Below are 21,880 nucleotides of genomic sequence, written 5' to 3' on the forward strand. Positions count from 1 at the left end.
TTTTGCAGTGTTTAAAATCTCCCCCAATCCACTGGCAGTTCAGTGTTTGCTCACCTGCAGCTGGACAGTGCAGCAGAGGCAAAGGAGTCATTGATTGTCAGCTAAGCAGGATTGTTTTAAGACTTCACAGTGTAGTCCTGGATGAGACAAACTACGCTGGCAGTTGAAGCAGAGCTGCTTTTCTGCTTTGTAATTGCCTTTTGTACCAACCACTTCAGTTCAGGTGCTGTTAGATGGTGATGGTGTGTAGGGCCTGACTCATCCACCGTGGTTCAGTGAGCCACAGGTGACACTGAGGGAAGCAGCTCCAACACTGCCTGGATCTGAAAGGAAGAAACTGTTCACAGAACCCAAAAACTCTGCAGAAGAAATTAATTTCGTGTTGTGCCAAAGAAATTTACTGTGAATGAAGAGTCCAACTGTAGGCTATTAAACCGTCTTCAACATTTATTTAAAGTGACCTACTTTTCTTTTAAAATCCTCCTAATTCAACTGGTAACTGGTAAAATTATGTATTCCGACAATATAATCCTCAAATCTTTGTGTAGACAATGCTGACATGTCTCATTTGGAGCCCATTTAAGACCCGTTAACATCTTTCAGACTGGAGTAACCTATTAAATAAATACATCAGGAAAAAGCTTTTACTGGTAATGCTTGTTTTGCTTAGGTGACTATGGCTGTAATGTATTGGGAGTACATCTGGTACTCCGGTGCTTATCAGCGATCTTTTTTCCTTTAGGCGGTTTCCTAGAAACATGATTGCTTGCTGGGCTTGATCTCACAGCTTTGTGGAGACTTCTTCCCTGATAATGTCAAGTTCAGGCTACCCTCCGAACCAAGGAGCATTCAGCACGGAGCAGAGCCGCTACCCCCCTCACTCTGTGCAGTACACCTTCCCCAGCAGCCGCCACCAGCAGGTAAGGGACGGGGCTCGAGGCTCACAAGGCAGAATTCAGGTGTTTGCTGGGCCAAAGGGCATTATTTTGGTTTTTTTTTAAACTGGTGTAACACAAGTCGCTTGTATTTGGAAACAGTGGAGTGGCGCATCAGTGTGACTGCTGCCAGGCTTCTTACAGAAATACTTATGGGCTGGGTTGGTTTGGCTTGGTTTGCTCTCCTTCTTTTTTTTCTGAAGCACTGCATTTTGCCTCTTCAAGGTTAGATATATATCTACTTTTTTACCTCTTTTAAATACAAACTTCCTGGTTTCATCATCTGCTTTCTCATGCTTTTATCATTACTTTCTCCCTTTTGAATAAATTCAGTAGGGACTGTGTTCATAAACTTTTGTTGCACTATTGGGCTGGATTCTCTGGGAGTCCAATCTGGTACTTGTCAAAACTGTGTGCAAGGTGGAGAATGTGTAAAAACTTGTGTTACACTGATTTTTATTTTAATTTTTTTTTTGATGAAGCAGCTGCACTAGTGCTTCCAGCTGTGTTCTGCTGGCCAGAATGGGAGTTATGGATTTTTAAGGATATCCTACTTGGTCATTTGTGCTGAGCATTTATTCTCCCATCCTGTGCTCTGTGGCACGGTGGGCTGGGGAGGACCAGCTGTTGGCTTTACAACAGTTCAGGTTTCCCTTGTTTTAATGAAATTCTCCTCCTGCTACAACCACTTTAGATGGTTTATTCTACTTACATGGTTTGCAAAAGGGAGCTTTTTGGCTTCCTGGTTATTTTTAGATAATTTATATAAACTACATTTTATGGGTAATGATCTATTACATGTCTTGTAGAGCCTCTCCTTGTTTATGCCAGATGCCTATAATTTTTAAAAGTGAGTAAATACAAGGAAATTGTCTTGTTCCTCACTTTGTACATTGCATCAATTGGAAGATGCATGTCATTTGACTCTCAATCTAAATAATAATGTCTGATGTAACAATGTCTTGAGGTGATAACAGAAGAAATTGCCTGGAGGTTGCTGAAATATATTCTTGTTTTACCACTTTGCAGTCGGATGTGCAAAACTTGATTTTAAAGGGTATTTTTTAGAGGATATTCATCTGCTGCTGACTCATTCGTGTTTTGCTGGAAGTTGTTAATGTGTTATGTGGAATTCTTAGTGTAAGTATTTAGCCTATTTTAAACTTCGGAACTGCTGGGTGCAAACATTGTTTTTTGAGCTGCAATGAGACTGGGTCGATCTGGTGTTGCTCTGTCTTTAACACCTTCAGAAATGGTCACTGTCCTGTGTCCACCTTTGTTCTCACTAACCCGGGAGTGTGTGTTCCCTTCAGGAATTCGCGGTTCCCGATTACCGTTCCTCCCACCTGGAAGTCAGTCAGGCCACCCAGCTCTTGCAGCAGCAACAGCAGCAGCAGCAGCAACAGCAGCAGCTTCGGCGCCGGCCTTCCCTGCTCTCCGAGTTCCACCCGGGCTCTGACAGGTGAGAGGCAGCTCTGGGAATGTGTGAACCCAATCTCCTCAGAGCCGGTGCTTTCTGTGGAGTCAGCTCTGCTTTTTAAACAGAAGGGTTTGTCGGGTTGCACAGTTTTGATCTCAGTGCCCGGCTCTCATTGGTGCTCCCCTGCTGTGGGAGTGGTGGAGCTGTTGTGTCATTCCTGGCTCCCTCCGGCTCAACTGATACCTTTGTTTCTCAGACAGGAAATGACAGGGCTTCACTTTTCCACACCTCTACTGACAGCACTGTCTGGAAACTTTGACAATCCAAATGTTGTGATGCTGCTTGGGCTAAAAGTGTGTCAAGTTTGTACCTCTGGATAGTTTAATTTTGCCAAGCAGATGCAACAAGTGCAGGAGCTGTTGCAGGGTGATTGTTAACCTGTTCTGCTTCCTCAGTTAGTCCTGGTTGTTCAACAGGTGGTGTTTGTGTGGCTGGGCAAGTAAGGATCAACAGAGCTAATGGGGTTTGAGAGTTGTAAGAATTGCGAGACACTGAGATGTGGCACCAAAGGGACTTCTAGGCACAGAGAACTCAATCAGTGTACACTGCTTTTAGCAGGACACTTGAGTGTCAGCTCATTTGTTCTAAATGCCCTTTTTGTCAGTCTCGTGGACCATTCCTGTCTCATGGAAGGAGATGAGACTGATCTGGGGCCAGCAGGTTAACTGAGGACACGTGGAATGGACAGCTACAGTCAATCATGGGTTGTAATTTGCTTTCACTTTGGTAATATCTTCCTTCTCAGTGCAGTGGGTCATTTCACAGTGGAGATTGAGGAATGTTCCGTGTGCATCAGCACTGCTGTACTGTTGGTAGGTTCAAGGCAGTTTTCAGACAGAGTGAGTACATGCTTGAAGAACACTGAATGCACTCTGAACATCAAATTTGAAGATTAAAAACCCACTACAGATTAGAATGATATTAACTGGAGTGCAGTAAGTCAGCAATGTGTTAGGAATATGCTTCTGTTTAGGGGAGAGGTGAAAATGTGATTTATGCACTCAGTTCTTAAGTGTATTAGTCTGCTGATGTACAGTTGTAAGCACGTGTTGCTGCCTGTAACAACCTCTTTTTTTCTTGCACTCATTGCTTGTAAAAACCTCTTTTTACCTTGGACTCTTGGTAAGTGTATCTGTAGAAGCAACTTTATATGCTGGGTTACTGCTCCCAGTTTATTTTGGCTATAAGTGGCTGATCTGACTCTGAACAAATACCCACGATGAATGTTATGTAAACACTGATCTGGCTTAAAATCTCATTAGGATATTCCCCAAAATAACTCGATGATAGTGAAATCTGGGGCTTGCTCATTGCCTTCATCTCCTGTCAGCAAAATGTCACCAAGGCTCTGGTTTAACGCTGAGAATCGGAGCAGCTTGTCGAGTTCTCCAGACTCGAGTTTATGGCAGTTGTAAATCACCTCCCCAGACTGTAAATTTGTAAGAGCTTCTCTGGGCTGCAGGAAGCTGCTGTCATTTCTTCAGTGGCACTTCATGAGAAGCACATGAGGCTCTTGTGTGGCCATCCTGTGCACTGCACTGTGAAGCAGCGAGTGATGCTGTTCTTGGGCATTTTTCTGAGGAGGAGGAGCCTTTAAATGACTCATGAGTTGAATCAATGAGTTTCTGTCATGTAATAGCATTTTAGCAGAGCTCGAGTTCCAAACAGGCTCATCCCAAGCGTTCTGTGTGCATTTAAAAATTATTTGACTGCAAAATTGAAATAATGGAGCTGTTGTGGCCATCTTCAGTGGAATAAAGTGCTGAATTTTTCTCACGGATTTTTGTTCTTCTGGTGTTTGTAATTTGAATCAGAGCTTTGATTTGAACAATCTCATTGTAGCAGTGCTGAGTTCTTTAAGGATTTGTAATGGTAGGAGTGCCTTTAAACAGTCTTTTAGAGATTCAAATTCATTTCCTCTTTTCCAGTGGATCTTAACTGTTGCATTTTTGAAATCATACTTAAAAACATTTATCTGTTTAGAAGGAGCATCACTGACCTAAATCTCCTGTATGTTTGGAAGGGGCTGAGGAACACCAAATACTTTTCTTGCATCAAAAATATATATTTTAATGGTTTCTCTCTTCCGTGTATTAGGCCTCAGGAAAGGAGAACTGGATATGAACAGCAATTTCATCCAGGCCCATCTCAGACAGATCATGATTCACTGGAATCGAAGCGACCACGTCTTGAACAAGTCTCGGATTCCCATTTCCAGCGTGTCAGTGCAGCTACTGTCTTACCTTTAGTACATCCTCTGCAGGAAGGGCTGAGATCTGCAGATATTAAGAAGGTGAAGCCACTTTCTGTGTTGATGGTGAAGGTGTAATTTTCTGTGCTTTTTTTATTTGTTTTGGTTCTTTCTTTAATCCCAGAAATTTGCTTTTGCACGTTACCAGAAGCTGTGATTGTGAGTCAGTGTTACTGTTTTTGTACAGTCTGCATCAAACACATTACAGAGACTGGAATTCTGAGTTGCCACTACTCTCTGAAGTCACTCAAACCTCAGTTGTAAAATGATTAGAGCATAGTGCATGAAATATTTCTGGTTTTCAGTTGAAAGCTGCTGGCAGATGCATACAAGTCCATTTTTTCTGTAATTAACATTTATACTGAATAGTCAAAATACTTCCTTCCACCCCCTTTTTCCTTTTAAGCATTTGAAATGAATCTGCTTATTTACATAACACTAATTATACTTGTCACTGTCTCATTTTGGGTAAATCTAGGACAATCCAGTGTGGGGTGGATATTTTCTAGTGTAGATACTGCATATTAGAGCTAAGTTCAAGACAACTTCCCATTTATAGCCACAACTAACTCCAGATGTGCTTTATCAAGCTGCTCATGGTTATCTGCAAGAATATCCTCATCAGTTTATGAGGTTATTGAGGAGTGGCTCTTAAGTAACCCTGCCTTTAAAAGTAAAAGTTACTGTTTTCATTTATGAAGATATATTTTAAAAAGGGAATCATTTTAATCTTCTTATACTTCCAAGGTGAATGTTGCATCATGGTGGTTTTTTTTTAAAGGTGGACTTTGGAAGTGCAGTGTCATAAATGGGCTGTCAGTTAATTCTAAGATATTTAGTGCATTATTAAAACTTTCACTTGGCTTCTCAACAGAGAAATAGATAACTGGAAATGGTTGGTAATTCCTGGGTGCTGGTTTGGTTACTGAACGCTCACTCCCATGTTATCATCTGACTGATTTTTCCCAATTTCCTCCCTTATCTCCTGTCCCATGGAAGGACCCAGCTTTTGGAGGGAAGCATGAGGGACCATCTTCTCCAATTTCTGGTCAGCCTTGTGGGGAGGACCAAAATGCTTCACCTTCCAAGCTGTCCAAGGAAGAATTGATCCAGAGCATGGACCGTGTGGATCGTGAGATTGCGAAGGTTGAACAGCAAATCCTCAAACTGAAGAAAAAGCAAGTAAGCACAGCAGAGCTACCAACTGCTGGTGGTGTCTGCCAGTGCAAAAGGTGTGGGAGAACTTCATTTGGTGGTGGTGAATTTTGTGGTTACAGTGAACCAAATGAAGGAGGTGGAAAGGGAAGGTTATGATCGTGCACAATTTTGCTGTTTTAAATAAGTTGGACATCGTGCAGTTTTAGACATTTTTGAAAGCAGGAGAAAGCCGCACAGGAACACCAGCAATAGATGGGGTTGTGTTTGAAACCGCTGTGAGATGACTAGTGGAACAAGGGCACTGTGACTGTAATTTCAGCTTTAGAGCTGCCTGCTGGCTGAGGGGAGGATATCACCTTTCTTCCTTCGCAGTCTGGGCAAGGGGACAATCCCTTCCCTGCACCTCCAAAACCAGAGCTTGTACATAAGTCCCTGGATCGTCTGCTTTCACAGGAGCAAGAGATCCTAACATCTGCAGCTAAGGTCAGCCATGGGGGAATTGTAGCAGGAGGGCTGTGAATAAACACAGAGAGCAGAGAAATAAAGGAAGAAATGCCACTCTTTTTGGTTTTGTTTTGTATGGTCTTGACTGTGCTTTGCATCAGAGAACTGCACTTCAGCCATTGGAAGCAAAGGAAATATTTGCTGGCAGTAGTTGTTGCCTTCCCAGTAGCTGTTGTGGCCAAGTAAACCCACCCTTCAGTCAAGGCATCTGTTATTCATTGACAAAAACAAAGTCCTTCTTTCCTTTTCTGACTTTCAAAGATGCAGATAGAAATAGTGCCAGCTTTACTTTTTTATCTGTAGTGTGAACTCTGGAGGAAATGAGAGTTACGCTGTAGGATTTGTTGACTTGTAGGTCCAGGATAACAAAAAGGCAGCTCTGGAGAGCTTTATGTTTTTATGTTCTGGAAGCATTTAATTATGTCTGAATTGTAATGACCTATGAAGTGACCTCCAGCAGAAAACCAAAAAAGGATGTCACTGAGTACCTGTCTGTGTGTTAACGATGCTTATCTTTTTGTTTGCTCACTTTCCCACAACATCAGCAGGTGCATCTCATCTCTGAAGGTTCATTTGTGCACGTTTGTACATGATTTGACTTCAAAAACATTACATGTCTTGTGGCATTCTGCTCAAATGGTAGGGTTTGAATTCTTAGGCAGCCTTGGAGCACATCCTGGCCGGGACTGGGGCAGGAGGCACCCCTGGGGTCAGGAGTTCTTTGCTGTGTGTTTGGGGCAGGTGTGGGTGAAGGATATTTAAAAAATGAAGGTGTTGCTGAACCAGATTTATTTGGTGTGGAAGTAAATCGCAGCAGTGCAGGAGCTGGGAAATTATTTCAGGGTGGGTTTTTGCTGTTGGTATTTTTTTGCTTGTTTGGTGTTGTAACAGTCTTGGAACTTTAATGCCTGTGGAGTGGTTTATTTTTGCTGTGAAGTACATTTAGAATGATGTTCTCTGTGGAGTGTTAGAAGGACTTTTGTACCTTTTTGAACAAAAAGACAGTAGTAATGATGGCACTTGAACATCTACAATGTAGAAAGGCAGCTCTGTCTCTTATTTTTTCTGTGAGAGGGCAGGTCTGGTGCAACCCTTCTCCAAAGTTGGTATTTTTGCTAAAAGTTAATAATGATAAATTGCAAAGTGACATTTACTTTAAATGTCAGGCTGAAACAAGTCCGGTGAGTCTTGTAAACAGTTAATTTGGGTTACCAACAGTACAGAAAATAGCCTTGTTATCGTCCCTCTGGGCATTTAAACCATTTCATTCATTCCTTGGGAGTGAAAAACCGAAGGAAGGGACCGTGCTAACTGTTGATCAGATGCATATTTTACCTCTGCTGACTAATTACTGGTGGGGGTGACGGGGTTTGGATGGCTGATTCCCTTTCTTTGGTCTCTTAGCAACAACTTGAAGAAGAAGCTGCTAAGCCTCCCGAGCCAGAGAGGCCCGTGTCCCCTCCTCCAGTGGAACAGAAACACCGCAGTATCGTGCAGATCATTTACGATGAGAACCGGGTGAGTGGCCTTGGCCGCTCGCTGAGCGTGCCTGGGGCTGACCCTGAGGGCTTTGATTCATTGGGCCTTCATTCACTCCCCTGGGGCAAGTTCTGCTTCTTGTGTGTCATTGACTTGCCCACCCTTCTTTTAATGTTCATTTACTTCTTTAAATGAAAGAACGCTCGCGTGAGATTCTGATTCTTGATCACAGGATCCTTCCATTTTCCAAGGGTCTCATCCTTAGACCCCTGTGCTGAGATAGATACAGATATAATTATACACACATATATATGTTTCTACATGTGTGTAGATGTGAAAAATGCTTCAGAAATTTATCTTGAATTCCCTGTTCCTCGCATCAAACTCACAAGCTTGGCTGAAGACTCTGTGTTTAGATGAGCTGAAGGGAAAAAACTGTACAGGTTGTGCCTTCTTTCTAAACTCTGACTTCTGGCTCTTCAGGTGTGGATAAATGGACAGATAGGAGGAAGCAGTGTGGAGGTGAACTGTGGGTTTGTGTTGTTCAGGTGGTGAGAAAATTCCAGGAGCTCACCAATATTGCCAACAGCAGCAAAGTCCTTCCTGCCTTTTTCCCCCCATGGTAGTTTGAGATTAGGGAGTTGGATATCTGGGGGGTTTGAAAGTATTTTGATATTCTGTGAGAATGGTACATGTTTGTTTAATTTTCCAATTTTATTTAGTATTTTAGAGGAACAGCTAACTTCTGTTACAGTTGACTACTGTTTAAAATTTGAGGAGGTTAAAAAACCCTGCAAAACAGTGCTAGATTTTGTACAGTAGAACTGTGTCCCAAGTGTTCCATGCAACCTGTTCTCAATCCAAGTGCAGGTTTCTTTATTTGCTGAGGCAACATTGCAGAAGTAGGTTAAGAAGGATCTCCTATGGTCAGGCAGGGGTTTAGCAGCAGGCCCAGGGTTCAGATACACGTTTGACATTAAACTTCAGAGGATTTACTCAAACCATACCAAAAAAAATCTTCTTTGCAGAAAAAAGCAGAAGAAGCTCACAAGATTTTTGAAGGGCTTGGTCCAAAAGTTGAACTGGTGAGTTGTGGACTTTGGGATTTTTTCTTTTCTTCTATTTTCTGTGTTGCTCTAATTCTGTTGTGGTGAACAGCTGTAGTTCTGTGATGATGTATAAAAGAAGTGTGTGTTTAAATGCACTGGTGAATTGTTGAGTGAGTTCATTGGCTGCATAAGGGTCATTTTTAAAGTAGATTTGAATCTATTTGAGAGAACAGTTTGAAACAAAAAAAAAATGAAGGACTGCCATATACATAAACAATTATAATCTAATTTTAAATAACGGATCTATGCTATGTGTTGAACATCTTGTGGTCCCTTCAGATTGCTGCATATCAGATTGAGTGCACTGTTGAATACTAAAATGTTGGTAAATGTGCTGTATCTGCTTATAGATTTACATGCATGAAAACATTCTGAGTGTATCTTTCTAACCCAAAATTGCAGCCACTTTACAACCAACCATCAGACACAAAGGTCTACCATGAAAACATCAAAACGTGAGTGCTTCAATGTCTTGTCACTGGGCCATTTAAGGGATCTGAACGTGAACATTCACTCACATTTTTCATCCTTGTGTTTTCCAAATAGGATGTGGGAGCTTTAACCATAGTTAAGAGCTTCCAGTCCCTGTAAATGATTTCTTTGCTGTAAAACAGTTCTGCAGGAACAGTTCACTGTATGTACTGAAGGCAGAGGGAAACACTAACTTTTCTTCTTTATTTAAAGACAAAAATAAATCATAAAAATTTGCTTTAACTTTTTTAAGTCCTTTAAAAACTTCTCTTAAAAAAAAAGTACTACTCCACCAAATAGATTTGTTTCAAAGTACTTATTTCTTGAATAATGTATTGTGAAACTCTTAACTTTAGGGCTGAATTGCAAATACTTTTTCCCCCCTAAAAACATAATAGCTTCAACCAAATTTACTCATTTTAGCATATTATCTCTCTTGAGGCAAAGGAGAGTAGCTGGCTTGAAATTGGGATCTTTTGTGTCTCAATTGCTTGTTCCAGCCATCTTCAGGAATGTCCTCTCTGAAAAAGTACAGGATGAGGTGATTTAGATAACTGGACTTCACTGGGAATTTTTCTATTTTCTACCCCTGAAAATACTATTTGTAATAATGATCTGGCATCTAAAATTGATATGGCTTTTGTTGAGGAGTTTTGAAGAGCTTGATCCTTAAGTGGTTCACTTTTTTCCCTCTAAATGTGTTTTCCAGAAACCAGGTGATGAGGAAAAAGCTGATATTATTCTTTAAAAGAAGAAACCACGCAAGGAAACAGCGGGTAAGGCCACCATCCCAGCAGCCTGCCCGGCTTCCATGGGCTCATCACTGGGTGTGTTTGGCTTAGTCCAAGGTTTCCTTTTGCAATTTGACAGGAACAGAAGATCTGTCAACGTTATGATCAGCTGATGGAGGCATGGGAGAAAAAAGTGGACAGGATAGAAAACAACCCCCGCAGGAAAGCCAAGGAGAGCAAAACTCGGGAGTATTATGAGAAACAGTTCCCAGAAATCCGCAAGCAGAGGGAACAGCAAGAGCGATTCCAAAGGTATTGTCGTGGATTTGAAACGTTCCTGCAAAATAGCCCTTGGGGTTTTAAGTGTTAGAATAATTTATGATAATATTGTCTGAGCTTAATGGTTAAGTTTGATGCTCGTCACTGTGTTCCTTAAAATGGAATATTTGTTTCGTTCAGGGTAAAGTCAAATGTTCTGCATTTGCTCCCTGTGTTTCCTGGCACTGAGGTCAAGTTTGTCCTCACATCCTGAGGGTCTTCATGGCTTTATCTGCCCCCTGTTCTACATCTGCCCTCCCCTGTCCCTCCCCATCAGCAGTGACAGCCACATCAGTTGGGGTCCTCTTGGGCTGCCAGAGTGATGTCCACATTGTCCCTTTCCTACCTCCCTTTTCAGATCTTTAAAAGTTTTAGAAACTCCACATTTTCCGAAGGAAACACAGGACAAGGACCAGTTAGCAAAGGCTAGTTAGGCAGTGGTGCTCAAAAAGAGATTTGTGCAGTTGGAATGAAGATAACTGGAGCATCAGCTTCACAGGAGCCTCTTCATTTCGGGCAGACACCCTAATTTATACTTAATATTTTTCTGTCACTGGGTGTCTGTGTTACTCCTGTGCTCCATGATCCCTGTATTCATTAGCCCACACACTCAAACCCCATTTATCTTCTAAATTAACAGTTTGACTGATCTTTTGTTGTACTTGCCAGGTAATTTTATTCTAGATGTTTTTGCATTTTGAAATATGCAAGCTATGGCAATTAAATCCTTATTACTTAATTTTAATCTATCAGACATTTGTTAGATGGGAACTGTACAAGGAATCTAAAAAGGAATGAAGTGCAATTCATTTGAGAGTTCACTCCATCTGCAGTTCTGTAGGCAGTGCTTTAAATCAGAATTAGGTCAAGTTTGATTCAGTTATGTTGAAATCTGTTTATCTAATGTTTGAAATCATTTTAATACACCTTGGAGACTTCAGGCCCCACGAAGATTGAATCTCATCTCTTGTTACCATCTGCCTACAATACTTTATTTCATAAAACACGGGGAAAACAGGGAGTTTGCAATTTATTGTGAAGGCTGCAAGATTTGAGGAATTCAGGAAAGAAAGTAGGAAAATCTTAGAATGGGAACAGCATCCTATGCACCAGAAGCTTTCACTTTAAGAATATTATCATATCTTTGTAACTGCAAACCCTTTACATTATATTTCTGTTCTCTAATGTAATGGCACCTCTGTCTATGGCCATGTAAATACCAAGGGGGTTTTTTTTGGCAGATTTTGTGCAAATGGATTAATTCCATAAAATCTTTGAGCAAATGCAGATATTTTGTTTCCCCAGTTAGCAGCGATTTGTTCATCTCTGAAATGCTTTTTGATCCACATGCTGTGTTGTTCCTTCAGTGTAAAGATCACAAGCTGAAAAATTCTTCCAAATTACAGTTAATTCAAAATTTTCCTTTGTTGTAAGGAGTGTCAGTGCTGTATCAGTAACTTGACCAAACTGATGAAAGGCAACTTTACTGTGATTTTTTAAAAAAAATAAAAGATAGGCTCCTTCACAGTGTAGGAGTTGTACTAATTAAGGTGATTAAGGTGGTTTCTGTGTATGTTTCTCATACTCAGCAGAAGAGCATTAATTTATCTAAAACACCTACTTGCAGTGGAATTGGTGGTAACACCTTTTTTGTGTGTTGACTCAAGCATGTCCTTCCTGCTGAGCTTTGCAAATTCACCTGTAAAACAGAGCAGTTGTTTGAAATGGCAGGACATGACAGAGTTTGTACCCTGAGACTCCCTAAGAAGGAACAGTCCTGACTGATTTGAGAGTGTGGTAACAGTGTTTTAAGGAATTTTGAAGGTTGTCATGGCGTATAAAATCTTCAGGTAGAGCTGATATCCACTCTATCCTTACTCCTCCTGCTTTGCCCTCGTTCCAGAGTTGGCCAAAGAGGGGCTGGCCTTTCAGCAACGATCGCTAGAAGTGAACACGAGATCTCGGAGATCATTGATGGACTCTCGGAGCAGGAGGTGAGGCTGTTGTCTCAACTTCGCTATAGAAGCACAGCCAATAAATATCCTTTTATTGGCAGTGAAAAGGTTTCTTGCAGAGGATTTGTTTTTTTTGATAAGAGAAACCTCTTGGGATCGTTTTGAGAGAATCTGTGTGAAGTTTGGCTTGAAACAGGTCCTGGAAATACTTTTCATGTGAGGGTTTTGCTTTCTAATTGTATCTGCCCTAGATTTTTCTCATTGCAGGCTTACTGCAACCTAGTTTTTTTACAGCTGTAACAAACATGTGAAAACCCTTCCTTTCCAAAGGCCTGCACCATTTCAGTTTTCCATGCTTTGTGACACCGTTCCTGCAGCTGTGACTGCGGGAATGTTCACGGCCACAACCCCTACCAGAGTTAAGCTGTGTCCAGAAAGTCTCAAACTGACTGTGACCGTGTCCAGTGGGGGGAGCTTGAAGAGTTGTGACATTCAAGAGCTGTAAACATCAGTAGCAACTTCTCGTGTTCTTCACTTCTTCTTTTGCTCTTTGCCTGTAGAATAACGAGAAGCAAATGCGGCAGCTCTCGGTCATCCCGCCCATGATGTTCGACGCCGAGCAGAGACGGGTGAAGTTCATTAACATGAACGGTCTGATGGAGGATCCCATGAAAGTTTATAAGGACAGACAGTTCATGAATGTCTGGACCGACCACGAGAAAGAGATTTTTAAGGAAAAGTAATGACTTTTCTTATCTTTCATTTTTAGTATGTTGCAAATGATAGTTAAATGCTGAAATCCCCCCAGTAAATATCAACTAAATCGGGAATGCTGAAGCTTTTGTGCAATAATACTTGATATTGTCCTTAGCTGGATGTAAGAAATACTGCAAAAGTTTCAGACTTATTTTTCAGCAGAGTAGGCTCACATCTATTTAATCCTTAAAATCAAAATTCTCTCACAAGTCCTTTAGTTCTGTGGAAAGATTAAAATGAGAAGAGTCTCTCATTACATCAGCTAATGGGTAATTTTGAGTACTTAGTTCTAAATCTGCACAGTTTGAGAAATGGGCTTTTTAGATTCATTTCAGTCGTGCAAATGAAAGGCTTGTGATGGAACAGATTGTTTGGAAGATTGCTTTGCTGATTTGATTGTGGATTATGTTGTTAAACTGAAATAATTTCTAATTTGTAAAAGGTTTGTCCAACATCCCAAGAACTTTGGTCTAATTGCTTCCTACCTGGAACGAAAGGTAAGACACTTCTGAATATAAGTAGAGCCAAGGGTGGGATCTCAAATGTTCCAAAAAGAAGTCACTCACCCCAGCATCATTTTCTCTTCCTGGAAAGAAACATTAAGTCCAAAAAAAGTTAACTGCTTTGATAGCATTTTATAACATGTGATCAGTAACACAGTCAGTGCATGCAAACATTGAACAGAAGTTACTGAAGTGCCACTATTGGCAAGGATAAGGGAAAATGGCCCTTGGTGTAGTGTGGATGGTTTGTTGTTAAAACAGGGCAGCTTTTCCTCTCACTGCTTTTAAACTTGCAGATTATCTAGTATAGATTAAATCATGCAGGCAGAAGTAGCTCAGGGATATTGTAAATACGTGAGACTTGTGTTTAACACTGTAATTTTATGCACAGTTATGCTGTTATATTTGTGCATGAATTCACTTCCCTGCTGAGAAATCAAATCTAATAGTTTTATCTTAGTCTAGGGGCTGAATACTATAAGTGTTCTGAGAAATTAAAACTAAAAACTTCCCTCTTTTTTTCCTGTTTTTTTTTTGCTTCAGAATGTTCCTGACTGTGTATTATATTATTATTTGACCAAGAAAAATGAAAATTATAAAGCCCTTGTGCGGAGGAATTACGGGAAACGCAGAGGAAGAAACCAGGTATCTTGAATTTATTCATCACTTGGGTATTGCTATTTTATTGTTTCCTATTTACGACTGTTTCACTGTCTGGTATAGCAATATCTTATATACATGGTGTGGGGGGGAGATGATTATTTTTCCTTTACTGCATTCTTGCCCTTTTAAAATATAAGCAATCCTGATTTCAGGGGGGATCTTGGTTAGTTTGGTTTTAATTCTGTGAAGTATCTTCTTCCTTTGCACGTTTGTTACTTGTTTTAATCTGACCATTCACTTTCTTTGAGGACCCTGCCATAGACACTGAAGTTGAATCCATCATTAAATCCTATGCTGGAGCCCACAGAAATTAGGTTTTGCATGTGACTTGCAGTGGAAAATATATAATCACTTCATAATGTCAGTATTTGTCAAAAGGCAGAAATTAATAGTGATCTTTATTTGGTGGTCAGGCTCAAAGTCAAGCTGGAACTTCACAGGGAGAAGAAAGAGCCCAATTTAATGCATGCAAGTTAAAAATTCTGCTGATTCAGGAAGAATTCATTTGGAAGTCTTTGGAGAGGAAAAGAGCAGCCTGTTATGTACCAAAAGTGTATAAATACATGTGCTGGGCTAGCAGGGTTAATGTGGATATTGGAAAACACACACACAAAAAGAGACTTTGGGACTGCACAGACCTGCACTGCAAAACAGCAAATGCAGTAAATATTCCACCCCAGGGTATGGGAATCCTCTTTGCAGATACTGGGAGTTTTCTGAGAGTCCCAGTAAATGCTTTTTTTTTTTTTTTTTTTTTTTTTTTTTTTTTTTTTTTTTTTTTTTTTTTTTTTTTTTTTTTTTTTTTTTTTTTTTTTTTTTTTTTTTTTTTTTTTTACATAAAATAGCTGCAAACAGCTCCAGCTGAGAAGTTGATCCTGTTCAGTAGAAACAGCCCCTGGGTTGTGCTTCTGTGGTGCTGTTGCACATAAACCTTCTGATTATGGGCTGGTGTTGTACAAGAAGAGTCGTCTCAGGGGAGGCTGACCTGTCAGTGCTCACATACTGTGGATTGCTTGGGATAAGGTCACTGTCAGTGTGCACAGGATTTAGTTGGAGCCTCTGCTCTGGTTAATCTGAACTGCTGTGATGGGAGGAATTACTGGAAATAACCTGGATTTTGCCAGGACTTCTGTTAGTTTTTCTAGCTCGTGATAAAGGGAAGCCCAAGGTGCTCTGCCTGACTTGGTGATTGCTGATTTATATGTGAGTAGCTAAATACACGAGTTGGAACACTGAAGGTTCCCTCAGCTCAAATTACCTGCTCTCTGAATTTTAGCAGAGTTGTACTTCTTAATTGCTGGCTGTTGATGCACATTAAGCACCACAGCAGATCACTAAACTTTGGGCAACTGCAACAGCTTAATTGTGCTCTGCTAAGGGTGCAGAGGAGTGCCAGGCTCTGAGCTCTGGAGAGGTTTAGGGGATATTTGCTAACTCAAGGAAATACCCTCAGTGCTCTGAATGGGAAATTTAATCGGAATTCAGAAGTATTGCAGTTGGCGTGTTTAGTAAGGCTGCCTGAAAAATTGTAATTGTGTTCCTTAATTTTCTTAATGATTAGTTAGCACCATCTCTAACAGCTAGTAAAAAAGCACTTGAACTGCCTGGCTTGGCAGAACTTTTATCTTACAGCTGCAGAATGCAGCTCAGCCCCTTCCCCCTCCCGTGCCCCAGCTTTGTTTGAAGCTGATATTTTTCATATCTCTCAGTAGCAACTTGAAACTTTCTTGCTGATTGGCAAACCCAAGTCGTGTAAGATTTATGAGGTGCTCCGGGATGGGCTCGTGCCAATGACAGGTGCTTCGGCTTAAACTCTGAACAGAGTTAGTTCATGTATTTTTGTAAATTAGCGAGTGGAATATTGAAGTGGAGAAGAGATTAATCACAGTGATGATGGTGAATCCTTCAGAGAGTGCAGTGAGCACAACATGACTCGGGTTTCAGTGTGGGGGCTTTCATTTAGAGAAGCTGAATGCTGGACTGAGGGTGTGAAGAGATGTAAAGCTCATTGAATTCTGATGCATTTTTGTTCTCAAATAGGTCTAGAAAATATTTTAATAAAATGCTGCCTAAACTGTTGTAGAATGTCACAAAATTGACTAAACAAGCATGTCTTAACCCTAAATTTGTCAAATGAAGAGCAGGTTTTTAATATAGAATTGAGAGAAAGAGTAGCTGTGTGGTGGTTTCACTTCCCTGTCCCTGGAAGTGCTCAAGGCCAGGTTGGACAGGGCTTGAAGCCCCTGGTCTAGTGGAAGGAGTTGGAATTAGATGATCCTCAGGGTGCCTTCAAACCCAAATCATCCCGTGACTCTGTGATTTTAGAGAACTCCTGAAATAACTCACTGGAAGGAGTTTTCTTTGAGTAAAATTTGGGCTTTACTCCAGCAGGCCAGCAGTGCTGGGTGCAGCTGTGTGTGGTTGGTGCTGCAGAGAGCAGTGTGTGTGGGGCTCAGCCCTGTCCCCGGGGCAGCAGCTGCTGCAGGCGCTGCTGTGACCAGGCAGAAATTCACCCTGTGCCGTGCCGGCCAATCCGGCCCGGCGGGGATCACCTGCGGTGACTCCGGCAGGATTAGGAGGGGGTATGTGAGAGGGGCAGCGCTGCTGGAGCAGCTTAAGTGGCAGAATGACACCGTTTCCTGGAATAAACACGTTGCCGGGTCAGGCAGGCTGCGCTGAGGAGCGGTGATGTCGCTGCTGGGGTGGGTTTTGTCCCCGTGCCCCGAGTTCAAGGCCGTCCCCTCGGGTGGCCAGTGGAAGTTTGAGCAGCAGATGAATGTGCAGGTACGTCGCTGAGCGAGGCCTCCGCTGCTTGAAGGTTTGTGTTTAACCTGCACTTGACCTGTTGATTCTGCATGTTCAATAAATTCATCGTGGAACAGAGAACCAAGTTATTTTTAAGTGGGACGTTAAGTCAGCCAGGCAAGAGCGGGATTCGCAACGACTGTTTTGTAAATGGATTGAATGTAAAGGACATATTTTATTTTTAATTTTTTTTTTAATTAAAATACATATTTTATTTTTTAAATTTTTTTAATTTTCTTCTGAAAGTGCAGGTTTTTATCTCCCTGCTTTCCAGACCAATCTATGCAGCACGATGGGAATAATTTATTTTAGCCTATCTCTGACATCTTGCTTGAAGGAAATTTTTGCATTATCAAGTAATGCCAACATCCTAAATGCTATTAATTTGCAACAGGATGATAGTGGTTAGTGTTTGGGGTTTCTGCTCCAGTTCACATTATTAAAATGTCAAAAACAAGTCAGTTTTGTTACTATTTCCAGCCTCGGTTTGGTCAGGGAAACAGTGACACCTGCTGCTGCACTCACTGGAAGGTTGGTTTCTGAGGAAATGAAAAGCCTATTTGGAAGAATTTTTCAGTGGATTGTAAATTCTGAGTTAATGAAGTTCTAGAACAGCAATCTTGTACTTCTGTCCTTTTCTTTCCATGAATTACCACGTGTACTCTGGGTATCTGATATAAGCACAGTGCTTGCTGTGCTTGCAAAACTGTCATCTCAATAGAGACCTTTTTGTTTGTTTTTTCTGTAAATTCACTGACAATGTAAGCCTTAAATTCCTCATCCAATTTTTTTAAACAATTCTATTCCTTAATTACTAGTGACAGTTTTGATGAGGCGACTTAGAGTTGGTCATAATTCTCGAACTACAAGACCTCCTGCTCCCAAGTTGTAGGAGATCCTGTTTCACTGTTTTAAAATGCACAAAGTTAAAAATAAGATTTGAGAGGAGCCAACACCGTTAACTGTGTTGTCAGACCTCCCTGAGCCCTCTTGAAACGTAGCTGTGTTCCTTGTGCATGAGCACCTGCAGCCTGTACTTCCAGGGAATTTATAACATCATATCTGAGTGGGGCAGAAAACACCTAAGGGAAAATAAGTGGGAAGGATATATAGTTAATATATAGAAACTGGATATTCTGTGGCAGAGGGGACTTCTGAAGTCTGGGAGACAATGTTTGCTCAGTTTGAGGGTGCAGAGAGGTGTGATGGGTTTTGGCAGAGATATTTACTGTTACCCTGACCCCTGTTCAGTGACTGTAACCAAATTATCAAGTAGTGAGGTGGCATCAGGGTTTGTGCTGCTCTGAGTTGCTGCACCTTTGTGTGATGAAGTTATCACCTAAATCCCATTTCTTTTCAGCAACAGATTGCTCGTCCTTCTCAAGAAGAAAAAGTAGAAGAAAAGGTAGAAGAGGAAAAATCAGACAAATCAGAGAAAAAAGAGGAGGAAAAGAAAGATGAGGAGGAGAAGGATGAGAAGGAGGAATCTAAGTAAGTGTATATATACTGAAATGCATTAATTCCCCCTAGACTGCAGTTTGTTGCCAAGATCAGAACAGGATTTGCATTAGCCTGACAGTGAAATCTGGACTGAAAACTATTTCTGTTTAGGTTGGGGTTTGTGCATTTTAAACAGTGTTTTTTTGGATGTACTCATTTCTCTGCCTTGCTGACCTAATCAGACTGGTGGAAAAAGCAACAGGCTGATTTTTTTTTTGTGCGTGTAATAGTCTCCATATCTTGTTGGTTTGGGCTTTTTTGATATGTTCTATCACAGTGTTCATATTTTCTTTGAAGTTGATAATATCACATATCTGTGTTACTCTCTAGCAAGTCGAAGCTGGGGGCAGTGAGTGAATTCTCTTGCACTGAAGGCATCTTATGGGTTCGTGGAGTTTTGCTCGGGGTGTTTTGGGGTGTTTTGTACACTGATATCAGGAATATCGGCCCACAGTGGCTCTCTGAATGTGACTGAATCATATTTGAACTACTCCCAGAGAGAATACCAAAGAAAAGGACAAAACTGAAGTGGCACCAGAGGAAACTGAGGAAAGGGAGCAGGCAGCTCCTCGGGGCCGAAAAACCGCCAACAGCCAAGGTCGGCGTAAGGGCAGAATCACCAGATCGATGACAAATGAAGCCGCACAAGCAAATGCTGCTGCAGCTGCAGCCACTGAAGAACCACCTCCGCCTCTCCCACCCCCACCAGAACCTTGTGAGTAGCACTGACAGGACACGGGGACCCATCTGCTCGCCGGGCTCGTCACCGGCACACGGGGGGTTTGCCGGGCACGCAGTGCACTCCTCCTGTGCTGCTCGGTGTGACATCTTTATTCTTAGCCCTGCTTAGAATTTTGTGACTGTGCAGAACTGTTGAACTTCACGAGCGTGACTTCATGAATAGTGGATGTGTGATCAGATGACTGTTAGAACCGTGTGAGGGGGAGGAAAGGCGGTTCAGCCTTTCTGTGGTAACCCCCTTTCCTCTCTGTGCGGGTTCCTGACGGGTCTGTGGAGCTCCAGGTGCCCGTGGCACAGATTGACTTACAGGCTGTAGCTCCCAGAGAATATTGTTAAATAAGTAGGTCTGATATTTGAGCGCTTCAGGGAGTTTCATAAGCTGAAATAGATCTCAGCAAGTCGTTGTTTTTGCGTTGGATGGCAAAAAGGCTTTTTTAAAAGAAAATGTTCCTTTCTTGGCTCATATGGTTAAAAAACACAATGCAGTCTCTGGCTGTATTTTGGAAAAGGCTGACCTAATTTGTGGTGGTGCAGAAATACCAGAATACTTTGTGGTTGGTAAATAATTACCCAGGATGGTGGGGCATTTTTCTTGCAGGGCTCTGCTGTGGCAAAGTTTGTTTCTCGTTGTGCTTCAGCTGGGCGGTTACAGGCAGGTGCTGTTCTAGAGCTTGTAATTGCTCAGATATTCTGAATATCGTAAGGAACAGAGCAAGTGGGCAAATGAGTTCTTGTATAACTGTGAACATCAGAGATTGTGGTGGGCATTGTTGCTCAGTTGATACAGAGGGGTTTTGGCAGCAGCTGAACTGAGGCAATAGGGGGTTTTGCTTTTAGTTGGTTTTATTTTCTAACCATTTTTGCAGGGCTTTCTGGAAAATCCAAAATAGCTTCTCGGTGGATCAGATACCTTCAGAGTGCCCCACTTTTGCTGTTTGTTAATGGAAGTTGTTGCAGGGTCTGTGTTCCATGTTGTGTGTAATGGCAGATTTTATGGAAAGGAAATGGAGGCTGGTGCAGGTCAGTGCTGTTCAGAAATTTAAACAGGATAATATAAAATCCAGAGGAATGAATGAAAAGCACTTTGCACTGCATCACTGTTAGTTTCCTGCTTGTTTTTACTTACTGGTTTTTTGTCCGGTTGGAGACTCGGTGAATACAAGAACAGTAGATTTCTTGACACCCACTCACCAATAAATAACCATTCCAGTCCTTTCTACAGCAGTCAGTGAAACAGGATTGAACTAGCTTAGAGCATGTTGGATTGCTGCTTTTAGTAGTTGATGGTAATTATTGACATTTTAAATAAAATTGTAGTGATAAATACGTCTAAGTCACTTACTTGACAGACAGTTAATCACAGTTTTGTAGACAGAGCAGTTCTGAACAGTTTTCTTTGCTGAGATTGTGGTGGTTCCTCCTGTATCTCTAACTTGGTTTAATGGAGATTTACTGCTTCCCTCTGACAAGAGCAGCTTTCCCAAGTGACTTGAGCAAGCCATGATGTGAATAGATTTGTTGACTATGGGATGCATAACTGGTGCTATAATTGTGAATCCCGTTCTTTTCTCAGTGTCTTTGTTTCTCTTTCAGCTTCTACAGAGCCTGTGGAGACCTCCCGCTGGACAGAAGAAGAAATGGAGGTTGCTAAGAAAGGTAAAGATTGTGAAGCTTTTGACTTCCTTCTGGAATACCTGTATTTGCAAAATGACAAGAATTTACTGAATTACTGAATGCAGTTGCTGTGATTTTTGCCAACACTAGGCCGAGTGAATGATTTGAAAATTGCTGGTGATTTTTTTCTGAAAGAGAAGGGAAAAATCAAAGATCTTTAACAGGCAAAATCGTTTTTCTGAGACTCATGTTGACTCTCTTCATGTAGGTTTGGATAGCTGAGTTATTGGTCACAGTAACTCTTGGTTCTCGTGTCTGAACAGGTCTGGTGGAACACGGGCGAAACTGGGCGGCCATTGCCAAAATGGTTGGGACGAAAAGCGAAGCTCAGTGTAAGAACTTCTACTTCAACTATAAAAGGAGACACAACCTGGACAGCCTCCTCCAACAGCACAAACAGAAGGTGAGTGCAGTGGGCATTGAGTGCTTTGCAGGGAACACTTGGCACCTCTCTGAAGTCTTTCATCACGCTTCCCTAACGCTGTTCTGCAGTCGCCACTTGTTTCCTTTTTTACTTGTTTTTGTGTTGTGACTCCTAGAAAGGGCAGCTGGTGCTCACTGACCTGTGATACTCATCACTCCTTGCTTTAAAATGCAATAGAAAGTTTTCTGTCAGGTAAAACAGTCAAGCCTGAAGAGTTCTTAGGTGTTCTGAAAACCTTGTTCCTCATCAGTACCTCAGCAGCTATAGCTGTTCAGGTCATCACTGCAGAACAGTTCCTTGAAGCACAGAGCAGGAGAGTTGGTAGAAGTCCAGGAACTGAAAGTTTTGGGGCATCTAAAGTAGAATCCTGTCTGTTGGAATCCTCTAAACTGCAGTGTTATCCCATTCTTCTCTTATTGAAGA

At 41.6% G+C, this 21,880-nt stretch overlaps 1 protein-coding gene across 3 annotated transcripts in view; it reads left to right on the forward strand.

Annotated features, from left to right (window-relative positions):
• Positions 1 to 21,880, forward strand: part of NCOR1 (nuclear receptor corepressor 1) — a 58,802-nt gene that overhangs the window by 13,365 nt on the left and 23,557 nt on the right. For 2 of the 3 annotated variants that reach the window (XM_027891544.1, XM_027891543.1), the window contains exons 2-18: positions 743 to 920; positions 2,249 to 2,397; positions 4,513 to 4,708; positions 5,666 to 5,848; positions 7,733 to 7,846; positions 8,836 to 8,892; positions 9,319 to 9,371; positions 10,097 to 10,163; positions 10,258 to 10,430; positions 12,340 to 12,430; positions 12,952 to 13,130; positions 13,590 to 13,644; positions 14,194 to 14,295; positions 18,479 to 18,609; positions 19,116 to 19,333; positions 20,953 to 21,015; positions 21,297 to 21,436. In XM_027891544.1, coding sequence (XP_027747345.1) covers positions 813 to 920; positions 2,249 to 2,397; positions 4,513 to 4,708; positions 5,666 to 5,848; positions 7,733 to 7,846; positions 8,836 to 8,892; positions 9,319 to 9,371; positions 10,097 to 10,163; positions 10,258 to 10,430; positions 12,340 to 12,430; positions 12,952 to 13,130; positions 13,590 to 13,644; positions 14,194 to 14,295; positions 18,479 to 18,609; positions 19,116 to 19,333; positions 20,953 to 21,015; positions 21,297 to 21,436 — 2,079 coding nt within the window. In that variant the 5' untranslated portion in view covers positions 743 to 812. Of the gene's footprint in view, positions 1 to 742; positions 921 to 2,248; positions 2,398 to 4,512; positions 4,709 to 5,665; positions 5,849 to 7,732; positions 7,847 to 8,835; positions 8,893 to 9,318; positions 9,372 to 10,096; positions 10,164 to 10,257; positions 10,431 to 12,339; positions 12,431 to 12,951; positions 13,131 to 13,589; positions 13,645 to 14,193; positions 14,296 to 16,983; positions 17,098 to 18,478; positions 18,610 to 19,115; positions 19,334 to 20,952; positions 21,016 to 21,296; positions 21,437 to 21,880 lie in introns of those variants that run through there. The other variant, XM_027891545.1, reaches the window with a different exon arrangement.

Source organism: Empidonax traillii, unplaced genomic scaffold (assembly GCF_003031625.1).
Source record: "Empidonax traillii isolate 1590-97213 ecotype Southwest subspecies unplaced genomic scaffold, ASM303162v1 scaffold322:size1131127, whole genome shotgun sequence".
NCBI classification, from domain to species: domain Eukaryota; kingdom Metazoa; phylum Chordata; class Aves; order Passeriformes; family Tyrannidae; genus Empidonax; species Empidonax traillii.